At 40.7% G+C, this 12,774-nt stretch overlaps 1 protein-coding gene across 6 annotated transcripts in view; it reads right to left on the reverse strand.

The window, feature by feature from the left end:
• FBLN2 (fibulin 2) overlaps nucleotides 1-12,774 on the reverse strand; it is a 193,979-nt gene that overhangs the window by 142,997 nt on the left and 38,208 nt on the right. For all 6 annotated transcript variants that reach the window (XM_065551187.1, XM_065551185.1, XM_065551186.1 and 3 more), the window contains exon 2: nucleotides 658-2,121. In XM_065551187.1, the coding sequence (XP_065407259.1) occupies nucleotides 658-2,044 (1,387 nt within the window). In that variant the 5' untranslated portion in view covers nucleotides 2,045-2,121. The remainder of the gene's footprint in view (nucleotides 1-657; nucleotides 2,122-12,774) is intronic.

Raw genomic sequence — 12,774 nt, forward strand, 5'->3', positions numbered from 1 at the left:
TCAAAAACATCATAAAACTTCTAGCCCAAAAACGACAAGAAAGATGCAGTATTTCTTTTGCTTCCTACTACTTCCTTGCATGGCAATATATTCTAGCGTATTTATAAAGTTCTTGCATTAATAGGTTTAGACAACATTTAAAAAATTAGCATCACATGCAGCAACTACTGTAAATACTTTTTTGTATTAATACCTGCTTTGTCTTCTAGGAATACTAGAACAATTGATTTTTATCAGTATGGTCAAAGCGAAGATTTTGTTTAGGTGGATAATCAAATCAGGCAAATAGCCAGCCATGTCTGATTCCTTCTCTGCATAGTAAGTCATTTCAACATCAGTAATGAGTGGGGTAAGGGAAAGGGTTGTATATGAACGACGCCTAATCTGAAATGCGGTTGAAACACCAGAAAAAAACATTGTCCAGTCTCTGAAATTAAAGTAAGGCAAACAACAGTAGAAGTCTACCTATTCTGCCAAATTAAACAGGTAACAATCCTTGCTTCTTTTAGAAAGACAAAAGAAGATTGGAGATTTATTTGATTTCATGCACGTGTGTATCAGTGAGAAGGAGAGAACAATGTTTCTGGGCCATTTTTATATAATGATTCAATATTCTCAACAAAACATCTATGCTGTAAATAAAAAAAGAGGCCTTACCTTCTGGTAACCTGGAAGCAGCATGAATAGAATTGGGGTCTCCTTCTTCTTCAGGTTGGTAACGATAAAGCGTCTGTGACTGCTTTTGGGATGCCTGACTATGGTCTTCTTTCAGAGCAATGGGAGGGGATGTTGTGGGACTAAATTTGACCTTGGGGAAAGTATTTCCTCCATGCTTTTCATGGGAAGGTCTGTGACCATGTGACACGGTTACATTTGTCTCTTTCAGAGCTGGAGATATACCGCCCCCCTGCTCTTTATAATCTTTTCTCATGTGTTTTCTTGGTTTAGGGCGAGCATATCCTTCTTGTTCATGTCTCCCTCTGTCCCCTTGTTTCCCCTTTGATTTTCTCTCTGATTCTACCGCTTGCGTGAGCATCTCCGTCGTAGCAGTTGTTTGCTCCTCAGGAGCACTGCTAGTCACAGTTACTTTTTCACTCAGAACCTGCACTGTGGGTGGCATTGTGGTGCTTAGGTGTCTCTTTTCCTCTTCTTGTTCCGTTGTACTGTTAAGTTCAGGGCGGGGAATCGGAGTGTGCATGTTGACTGCTACAGCAGCTTCTTCAGCGTGTGTAACAGGTTGAGTCACCGGTGGGGAAGTAACGCTGATTGCACGGTACTCATAATCCTCACTTTGTTCTTGGCCAATGCTGTCTTCTTCTGTATGGGCTGCAGAGTTCCTGTGTTTTGTAGGAGGTTCCACCTGAGTGGCGTCTCCTTCGGGTGCCTCTTGGTCATAGCTGTATGGATCGTCGTAGTGCCTCTCCGGTTCGTTCTCTTCAGTATCCGTTGGGCTCTGAGGTTTTAATGTGGATGGACCACAGTCTGGGAGCTGGTAGCACATCAGTTCACCTCCAGAATTTGGGCAATGGCAAACCTTGCATGGAGGAATATGGAACGTATGGCCTGCTACATACTTCTGACCTTCATGGAGGCAGCCTATTCTTCCACACTGAGAGCAGCCATCAGCTGGTAGTACAGCATCAATACAGTTTGGGGGCAACTCAGGGCAAAGCATAAACTGGCAGCTGATCTTGCCTCCTCCCTTGGGACACGAGCATTCAGTGCTTCCAAAGTCCACAAAATAAGATTGCCCTTCGGGTACTTTGCCATTCATAAATCCCACGTTGACACAGTCGTAGTACTGGTAGCCTTCACAAGTACAACCATGTTGCAAACAAGAGGCACAGCATTCACCAGGCTCAAGCACCTCTTCAATACAGTTCTCCAGTTGCTTGCACTCCACTCCTGTACAATCCTTCTGGGCAAGTGAGATGCCAGTCCAAATGAGCACCAAAAGGACAGTGCACAAACAGCTCAAATGAGGGACTTTGTGCCTATCCATAGTCTTTCTAAACAAATAAGGCACCAATCCAATTTTGCTCATCCTATTTTTTCTGGAAGAATTGTAGGTTCAGCTCCCAGTCTGCAATATTTTCCTGAATTCTCCTTTTCTCCTAGATCCTAGGTTTATGAAAGAAAACTCTGTTAAATGCTATACTCAGCACATATCCTGTTAAACATTAGAAATCCTTAAAAGTTGGGATACAATCCAACATCTGGAAACCCAAGTATAAAATTAATCATAATGTCTTCCAAGCATTGCAGGCACTAGGCTTCAAGTTGCATGTTTTTCTTTCTCTCTCTCTCTCAAAAGAAAAATCCAAGATTGCCTTTTTTTGTGTGTGTGTGTGTATCTATTCATAAAAAACAGAGTAACATTAAAAAAAAATAGCCCTTTATACTTCAGTGGGCTTTGTTAAGTCATTTCTTCTGGCTAAACAAAGGTAAGATACTTTGGGCAGTTAATAAGCAAATACACAGCTCTTCATTCGCAGATGTGTTTCAGATATAGAATCTTTATGTTTTAATTACAAAGGATCAAATCCTGGAGATGTAATTCAGGCAAAACTTTGCCTGATTAGGGACTTTTGGATTTGTCCCTGTATATGTAAACCCTTAATGTGAGGGGTTTTTTCCATTAACTAAATACAATGACATTTTGCTGACAATGATATTTTTGCTTCTGTAATGCTTATAAATCTCAAGACATAAAAAACTTGCATTACATGTCACTGCAGTTATGTGTAAACATCACATTATCGATTGTGCATACATGAAGCCCTGTTCTACCTATCATATTAGGGGCCAGATCCTCAGCTGGTGTAAATAGCCACCCACCACTGAATTCAGTGAAGCTGTGCCAATTTACACCACCTGAGGATCTGCTACAATGTGTAGCAATGCAGTTTATTTGTAACAGCGCCCAAGTGGCTTTGACTCAGCTCCTCAATGGTTTGAAATCAATGAACATTAGGTACCTAAATACCTTTGAGGATCTGGACTCTTGTGACTTTAAAACCAAACATTCTAGAGTAATCAGCATGTAAAGCATTGGAATCTAAGACATTAATACCTATTAATGATTAGTAAAATAAACATGTGCACATTGGAAATTTTTAATAATTTTGACACTGTGTGCTGTAGAATGATTAATTTCAAAGTCAATGCAAATCAACTGCTGTCAAATCACAAAACACACAAACAAATTATTTATGGTTAACATGGAAAGTAACAATGCAGAATAAATCTGACTTTAGTTTGATAGAAATAGTGGTTCGAAATGTTTTTTTATTTTAAAAGTTGTCTGATGGGGGGGAAGTTTTCACTCACAGCAACACCAGGAACAATAAACCAAGCAGAAAACAGGAATTCTGCCAAAAAAAAAATTTTTTCCAAAAGATTACTTGTCCCACTTATACCGGGTTTCCAGCAAGTCAGCTCAGAGGTACTACTGGAAATTGGCCAAAATGTGGGGAAAGTGTGCCTGTCCTGTTAAGATATGAACCTTTTATTATATTTAGAGTTTTCTGTAGTTCTGTATTACAATTTGAATTGCTAGACTACATTACTCATTAATATGATGATAATTCTGAGTCAAATTAGTGAAAACTCTAGTACTATGATATGAATTCAGTAATGGTTCAAAGGATGTTACAGTGATTCAATGAAAAATACAAATACAAAGAAAATGGACCATTGTGTTATAAGAGATCCATTTACTGAGAACCACTTTCAACCTTGGACACATAGGAATAAGTAGTAAAGTATTCGCTATGCAGTTCCTGAATGAATTCAAACTGGGTTCATAAGATTTAACCATTTCATTGTTTATATATAAAGCCTGCTCTGCTCTTTCAGCAGCTCTTTCAGGTAATATGAATTTGTAACTGATTATCTGGTTTAGACTGCGGAGTAATACGTGGAAGGAGAATTAAAGATAAGCCCCTACTGAGAGGCTTTAAGGACAGGACTCTAGTTATCAGATTCTTACAGTGGAATATCCAGGTTATAACACCTCAGCACATTTAAGTCATCAGGCCAAATTTTCTGCTGGTGGCCAATATACTCACTCCACAATGGTCCATTTTCCCTCTCTAATGTAAGGTTAACTTTATAGATGGTCTCAAGCACACTGCTGAATTTTGGGGCAGCTGGGAGTCAAGTCATAACTTCTCAACTTGGGCCAATCTATTGAAGGCAGGGTTTCTACGTTCAAATGTTTTTTGGTCCAGAGAAGGCAAATCATGCAATGCCATATTGGTACCAATGTGAGCATGGGATGTCCTATCACGCTACAGTAAGGCTGATAAGTCGGGAGGTTAATAAAGGAATAGAGAGCCTCTCACCTCTAGGTTATCAGTTTGAAAACCAGTGCAGCTGTGTAGTGACCAAGAGTTGTTACCATCTACACTGACCTACCTGAAACTGGAATTTCCACTGGAACGGTTTCCCTTTCCAGTTCCCTTCAGGGGGCGGGGAGGAGGGGTAAGGAAGAGTGTCCTACATTCCTTATTCCCTCCAAACCCAATACAAACAATAAGCACTAACGGGCACTTTTGTTCATAATCTCAGTAAAGCAATCAAGCACTAAATCTTACAGCTGGTCTCTCCAAGTCAAGATTGAAGCAGATTGGTGAGAGCAGTGTCAAGCGATACACACTGCAGTCACCTGTCCTTCAGAGTATCTAAAACACTTTACTCACTAAGGGTGTCAGTCTGACCCCCGTAACAGCACTAAAATTTACCTCAGCTTCCACAATAAAGTATCCCTCAGGCTGCATTCAAAGATGTATTGTGCTTATATATTTTCACTCTTATATTAAAATGACTAATGATACTTGTGTAGCAACCACATATTTATAGTTGTTGCACCAACATATTAAACATGACAAATGGAGCTGGATAGCTCAGTGAATATCACACAGTGAGACTTGCCAGTGCAGTATAATGTTCGCCATATGCTATCCATTGTTTCCTGCCTCTCAAATATAGCATATGAGCAGGCTCACTTCTCAGGCATAACTTGACCTTCCAAAGAGAGGCCACAAAGTTTGTTTTTTGAAGTGAGTAGCACAAAACTAGCTGTACTTTATATCCAGCATGCCTAATAAATCCTTTAGTGGTGCATTATCTATTAGTGGATCTAGGAACTGCAGCTTCTCAATCCCTTCCTGCATGGTCATCTTCGCTGACCTGGCTCCTTTCATTAGCTTTCAAAAACACTCCAGTTTCCCTGAAAAGAAAACCTCTTGACTCCACTTGTCTCCATCTCCAACCTCCCCTTGCTGTCTACTTTATCCTCTTTCACTTTATCTCATTTGATCCTACCTGGAATCCCTGCAGTTCCATTTTAGCCTAAGATAGACTCATAGACTTTAAGGTCAGAAGGGACCGTTATGATCATCTGGTCTGACCCCCTGCATGCTGCAGGCCACAAAACCGTCCCTACCCTTTCCTTGACTCTGCTGATGAAGTCCCCAAATCCTGTGTTTTAGTAACTTCAATTGGCAGAGAACCCTCCTGCTAGCGATCCCTGCCCCATGCTGCGGAGGAAGGCGAAAAACCTCCAGGGCCTCAGCCAATCTACCCTGGAGGAAAATTCCTTCCCGACCCCAAATATGGCGATCAGTAAGACCCCGAGCATGTAGGCAAGAATCTCCAGCCTGACCCTTGTTAGCCATTATACTATTTACCTACCATTGCTCGGTATTCCTCAGCTAATATGTTTTACCATTAAACCATTCCCTCCATAAACTTGTCTAACTTAATCTTAAAACCAGACAGGTCCCTCGCCCCCACCGTTTCCCTCGGAAGGCCGTTCCAATATTTCACCCCTCTGACGGTCAGAAACCTTCGTCTAATTTCAAGCCTAAACTTCCCTACGGCCAGTTTATATCCATTCGTTCTCGTGTCCACATTAGTACTAAGCTGGAATAATTCCTCTCCCTCCCTTGTATTTATCCCTCTGACATTTTTAAAGAGAGCAATCATATCCCCCCTCAGCCTAAGATGATCTTCTGTCTCCTTTGCTATCTGCTGTCTGTGACACAGCTGTTCTCTCTTTGCCTTGGTCTTTCCTGGCTTTAGTGCTTTCTTGGTTCTCTTCCTCGCTCTCCAGCCACTTGAGATGATATTTCAATTTCCCTTCCCATTAATGATTCCTTTTCCCCCTCAGTTGGGTCCCTCAGAGTTCTGTCCCTAGTTCTCTTCTCCATTTACACTTTATCTCTTGAGCACAACCTCTTATCTCTTATCCAGTCACAGCATTGTGTCCATGATCACTCTGACTCCTCCCCCTGTAGTCACTTTCACATCTCTAACTGATTTCTCATCCCACACACTCATATCAAGCTGGTTAAAGCCAAATTTATCTGCCCCCTTGAATTCCTCTGTTGGTAACCACTTTATCTTCCCAGTCACCCAGGCCCAGTCTCTCTCTTTGATGCCTCTGTGTCTTTCTGGAGAGAGAATACTTTCAGATGAAATATCTCATGTCACTCTTTTAAGCTGCTAAATCCTCTTTATATTTTCCCTTTGTTGACTAACTATCGGTTTCCGCCCGCCCCAAATAAGCTTCCTTGGGATCCATACCAGATAGGTCTCTACTTCTGCACCGGAGGGGGGAGAGGGGGAGCGAGAGAGCACCCAAGCATTGAATGAAACACACAGTCATGTCTGTTTTGTTCAGCTGGGCAAAATGTGTCTTACACTTGTTCCAAAGAAAGGGTGCATATCCTGTATAATCCTAAGGTGTTTGTGTATAACTGCTTTGGGAACTCAGCCCTTCGTGGAGACAAACTGTGTTGTGGAGACAGCAACTAGTTTAAATACATCTTATGCTGTTATTGTAGATAGGGTGACAGGATGTCCTGATTTTATAGGGACAGTCCCACACCCTGATTTTTCACACTTACTATCTGGTCACTCTAATTATAGAAGGATGTCATGACTGACTGAAGAAGTTGCATCATGTCAGTGGGTGTGAGGCTTTTGGAATTTTTACAACTACTTTATGATTTCAATAATTTATTCTCCACAACTGTGATTGTATTTACATTCATTTAAATGCCCCTTTTTGCGGCCAGTGCACTAGAGAGGGGCCTTAGTGTCATTGTGAGAGAATCAGGCCCATTTAGATCTTTCACTGGGTCTTATTAACTTCATTGACATTTGCTGCTCAGAGTTTGGATTGGATGTCAGAACAAATTGAACCCCACACATATGAACGAAAATCCCTCCAATGACTGTATTTGAGCTTCACACAACTCTGCAGCAAAACCACCCAAATCTCACCCACAGGCTTGTACACCGACCGCTTCATGACCCAGAGAGCTTGGGTATTGTTTGTTTGTTTAAATATATCTTTTTGTGAAATTTATTAATTTACAGATCCAAAATTCTGCACTCATTTTTATTCCATGTAGACCCATTGGCGTCAATGGGATTGCACTGGGCAAAAGGCAGAACAGAACCTGGGTTGCCATGCTAATGCGCACAGTTGTACCACATAAAGGAGATCCCAGTTAATATGGACACCAAAGGCCTGATTCTCCTTTTACACTGGTAAGAATTGGAGTAACTCCACTATGAGAGAGATTGAAACCTCAAGGTTTGAGTTGCCCATCAAAAGCAACCTAGCCTCATAACATAGGGCAATGCCCACAATAAGTCAACATTCCAAAGGTGGCCATTTTCGCAAAAAGAATGAGCTCATGTGAGCAGCAGGGATGTAATCTCTCTCAGCGACTAATCCCCCACCATCCCAACTAAAACAATGGACTATTCATGAGGTCTCGGATTTTAAAATGACATTCAAGTATATTACCAATTTAAGCACTAAAAGAATAACTTAGATTCATTTCCATTATTTTAAAATCAACCTTAAAGAAAATATTTCTTTTGGCAGGAGAATGTTATTTATACTGGTAACATTTTTTCTCCTCAAATTCATAACAAAGGAAGAATGAAGACATTCTATGGAATACTGGGAGGGTGGGGGGGGGGACGGAGGCAAGTGCACATATGGGATATACAGGCATTAGACATTGGAGAGAAGGACAGAAGAGCCTTTTGAGTTAGTGAATGAGATGGACAGATATCCAAGATAGGACATTCGAGGCTAATGTCAGTATGCAGTAGAAACTATAACTAGAGTTTGTCAAAACACAGAATTTCCATCATGTGGGAAAATCTGAGTTCAGAATGTTTCCTCCTGAATGAGGACAAAGTCAAAATCTCAGAATTTTTCATTCCATTAAATATTCTAAACGTATTTCATTTCAACAAGGCAAAAGTGTTTCATTCTGACAATAATACAAACAAGTTGAAAATGTCTTGTCAAAAATTTGTAGATCAGCTCCAGCTGTAACCCTGAGCCAGTCAGTTTATTTCAGGTTTCAGAGTAGCAGCCGTGTTAGTCTGTGTCTGCAAAAAGAAGAACAGGAGTACTTGTGGCACCTTAGAGACTAACATTTATTAGAGCTTATGCTCTAATTAATTTGTTAGTCTCTAAGGTGCCACAAGTACTCCTGTTCTTCTTTTTTCAGTTTATTTCAGGTGCCCACAAATGACATGAGGCCCATTCCTTAAAAGGCTTCCTTATACGAGTAATTTTTACTTATGCATGTAGTCCCATGGACTGAATATGGCTACACACAAAAAGATTACTCGGGTGCATACGGTGCTGCAGGATCAAGGGCTTGCTTTTAAATGTTTTTACTGGAAAGAAGTATAGTCAATGTATAGATACAGTATAAAAATGGTATGATATACATGCACTAAAGGGGAAATTCACCCCTATAAAGTGGGCCAGCACAAAGCTTATGCATCCCTTAATTCCCACTTGAACCCTACTTTGAGGATTTAAGAGCTGTTTAATTGGCAGACAGCCCTTTTCATCCTAAAGGAACTTATGAAATTATCTATTTCTATGGCAGGTTTGGAAATAATTGTCCTTCCCTCATGTGCTCTGTTGACTGGGTGGCATATAAAAACTTGTAGTGCCATAGCCCATAGTCTGTGAATAAACAGAGCATCCAACCATGATATTAAATTTTTTTGAAGATCATTCAAAAAGGTGAAGTAATCTGGAAAGCACACACTATACAAGAAGTCTAAATGTGTTTTCATATGCTATATTCTTTTATACCTCTTATGTGTTAGCTTCAACTGCTGGCAGTCAAATTGGTAGCTGTCAGAATCACAAACAGCAGGAGAAAATGAGGAGGGAAAGATCAGTCTAAGAACACTACCCCTTAAATGCAAGAGAGGATGAAAAAATAACACTGGTCTACAATTTTTGAGAAGTCGTCTGCTTCAGAGATAAAATGTGTTATTTATTATGTATTTTGATGTGCTGAATTCAAATATGACAATTAAAACAACTGATTGGCTACTGTTTCTAAGATATTTAAGTTTTTACATTTTATGTCTATGTATATTGTGTAGATAATAGAGTTTTAATCATAAATTGTAAGCCTAGGTCTTTTCATGTGTTTATGGTTGCTTTACATGATAATATTTCACCTGTCCTGTTTATGTAACACTTTAAAAATCAGCAAAAGGGTTATATAAATAAAATTGATTATGAAACAAAAGTCAAAAAACTATTATGTACATAGTTTAGTCCTATTCAGTGTCTACTTGGCGCTTCTTGGCTTGTCTCTTGTATTCATTAAATGGAGCATCTCTTGTCACTGTCCAGCAATAGTCTGCAAGCATTGATGGGCTCCATTTGCCCTGACAGCGTTTCTCCATTGTTCAAATGTCCTGGTGAAATCGCTCACCGTGCTCGTCGCTCACTGCTCCGCAGTTCGGTGGAAAAAAATCTAGATGAGAGTGCAAAAAATGTATCTTTAGTGACATGTTGCAACCAAGGTTTTGTATGCCTTGAGGAGGTTTTCCACCAACAACCTGTTGTTGTCTGCTTTGTTGTTTCCGAGAAAATTTATTGCCACTAATTGGAAGGCTTTCGATGCCGTCTTTTCCTTGCCACGCAGTGCATGGTCAAATGCATCATCTCGAAGAAGTTCACGAATCTGAAGACCAATAAAGACACCTTCCTTTATCTTAGCTTCACTCAACCTTGGAAATTTTCCATGGAAGTACTTGAAAGCTGCTTGTGTTTTGTCAATGGCCTTGACAAAGTTCTTCATCAGACCCAGCTTGATGTGTAAGGGTGGTAACAAAATCTTCCTTGATTCAACAAGTGGTGGATGCTGAACACTTTTCCTCCCAGGCTCCAATGACTGTCGGGGTGGCCAATCTTTCTTGATGTAGTGGGAATCTCTTGCACGACTATCCCATTCGCAGAGAAAACAGCAGTACTTTCTGTATCCAGTCTGCAGACCAAGCAAGAGAGCAACAACCTTCAAATCGCCACAAAGCTGCCACTGATGTTGGTCATAGTTTATGCACCTCAAAAGTTGTCTCATGTTGTCATAGGTTTCCTTCATATGGACTGCATGACCAACTGGAATTGATGGCAAAACATTGCCATTATGCAGTAAAACAGCTTTAAGACTCGTCTTCGATGAATCAATGAACAGTCTCCACTCATCTGGAGCGTGAACAATGTTGAGGGCTGCCATCACACCATCGATGTGGTTGCAGGCAACAAGATCACCTTCCATGAAGAAGAATGGGACAAGATCCTTTTGACGGTCACGGAACATGGAAACCCTAACATCACCTGCCAGGAGATTCCACTGCTGTAGTCTGGAGCCCAACAGCTCTGCCTTACTCTTGGGTAGTTCCAAATCCCTGACAAGGTCATTCAGTTCACCTTGTGTTATGAGGTGTGGTTCAGAGGAGGAGGATGGGAGAAAATGTGGGTCCTGTGACATTGATGGTTCAGGACCAGAAGTTTCATCCTCTTCCTCGTCTGACTCAAGTGAGAATGATTCTGGTGCATCAGGAACCGGCAGTCCTTCTCCGTGGGGTACTGGGCGTATAGCTGATGGAATGTTTGGATAATGCACAGTCCACTTTTTCTTCTTTGACACACCTTTCCCAACTGGAGGCACCATGCAGAAGTAACAATTGCTGGTATGATCTGTTGGCTCTCTCCAAATCATTGGCACTGCAAAAGGCATAGATTTCCTTTTCCTGTTCAACCACTGGCGAAGATTTGTTGCACAAGTGTTGCAGCATATGTGTGGGGCTCACCTCTTGTCCTGATCTCCAATTTTGCAGCCAAAATAAAGGTGATAGGCTTTCTTAACCATAGTGGTTATACTGCGCTTTTGTGATGCAAAAGTCACTTCACCACAAACATAGCAGAAGTTATCTGCACTGTTCACACAAGTACGAGGCATCTCTGCTCACTTTGGCTAAACAGAAATGTGTCCCTTTGCAAAATCAAACACTGACAAATAAGAGCGCACGACACTGTATGATTTCTAGAGCTGATATAGGGCAATTTGTTCAGCAGAGTGATGTAAGCTTCGTTATGATTGCATCATCCATGATTTCTAGGAATACCATGATGCAATTCATATCATGTATGACGCAATACCAGCTTCAGATTGCATCATTCATTGTTTTGCCTAAAAAGCAAGTACTGTCCAAACCCAGTCATAGATTTATTCATAGATCCAGTCAAAGATGTATTTTAGTCATTTCTGGTTTAAATTGAGATCCCTTCCCTTTATAACTCACTTATCCTCCGCCATTCCAAAGTCAAGGGTCGTATATACTGACCCAATAGCATATCTTGAAAACTAGAGCCAATCAACAATTTTAAGCATCATTTTCGTTCTCAGTGACCCAGAATTAGTAAAGTTTGACTACATTTATTTCAGAAGCATTTTGGCTGTAGAGCAGTGGGGGGAGGGGGAATTATTTTCTTTTTACTTTTTTTTTTTTTTTTTTTTTTTGCTGGAGGAGAACAACTCTGAACCCAGTTGCTCCTGAGTAGACTGTGCCAGCTAATGGATTAGTTCTTTCTTTCATACCCTCACCCTCCAGAAACTTGTGATCTCTCCAAAAGCTGCAAGAGAGATTCGTGACTACTCCACCCCATCTCTCCCCAGGTGTAACCGAAAGGCTACCCAGAATATGAATGAATGACAGGAGAAATGTTTGTTGTAGTTCTCTTATATAATATACAGTATACAAAACACTAACCCTTTCCTTCTGGAACTACTGAAACTTGAGATGGACCTGATCCATGAACTTTGGGGGAGGTGTGAATCCCCAACAAAAACCTGGATCCAAATTTTGTAGCTTTGTTCTGTCTCTTATTGAAAGTAACATGCCTTGTACTTAGCAATTACACGGTCATCAACTCATGAGTTTATCACAAGTCTTGTGATATTTTACATTATTCTCAAAGCCCCGTCTCCTGGGGGCCTGTGATTAGGTGAGAGACTCAGCTCTCTTTTTAAAAAGACATATGTTTCTAGCCCTGGTGGTTACACAGAAAAGCTTGAAATTGTGACTCAGCTAAAACCTAACGGCTCCGAAATTAGCATCCCAAAATCTTTTTTTTTTTTAAAGCAAAAATCTCGTGATTTTTTAAGCCATTTACAATTGTTTGGGGCCTGACTCATGATTTTTAAATGCATGGGCTTGGTAATACTGCAGTTAACACACACGGGAAGAACATTTGAGAGCCTTATGGAGCTTCGAATGATATGTTTATACTGAAATCTGGAGGTAAGACTGCAGCATGTGTAGATATACCCAAGCTAGACTGAGTAACAATAGCAGTGAAGCTACAGTAGGGTTACCATACGTCCTCTTTTTCCCGGACATGTCCGGCTTTTCGGCACT

Source organism: Chrysemys picta, chromosome 7 (genome assembly GCF_011386835.1).
Source record: "Chrysemys picta bellii isolate R12L10 chromosome 7, ASM1138683v2, whole genome shotgun sequence".
Classification (NCBI taxonomy): domain Eukaryota; kingdom Metazoa; phylum Chordata; order Testudines; family Emydidae; genus Chrysemys; species Chrysemys picta.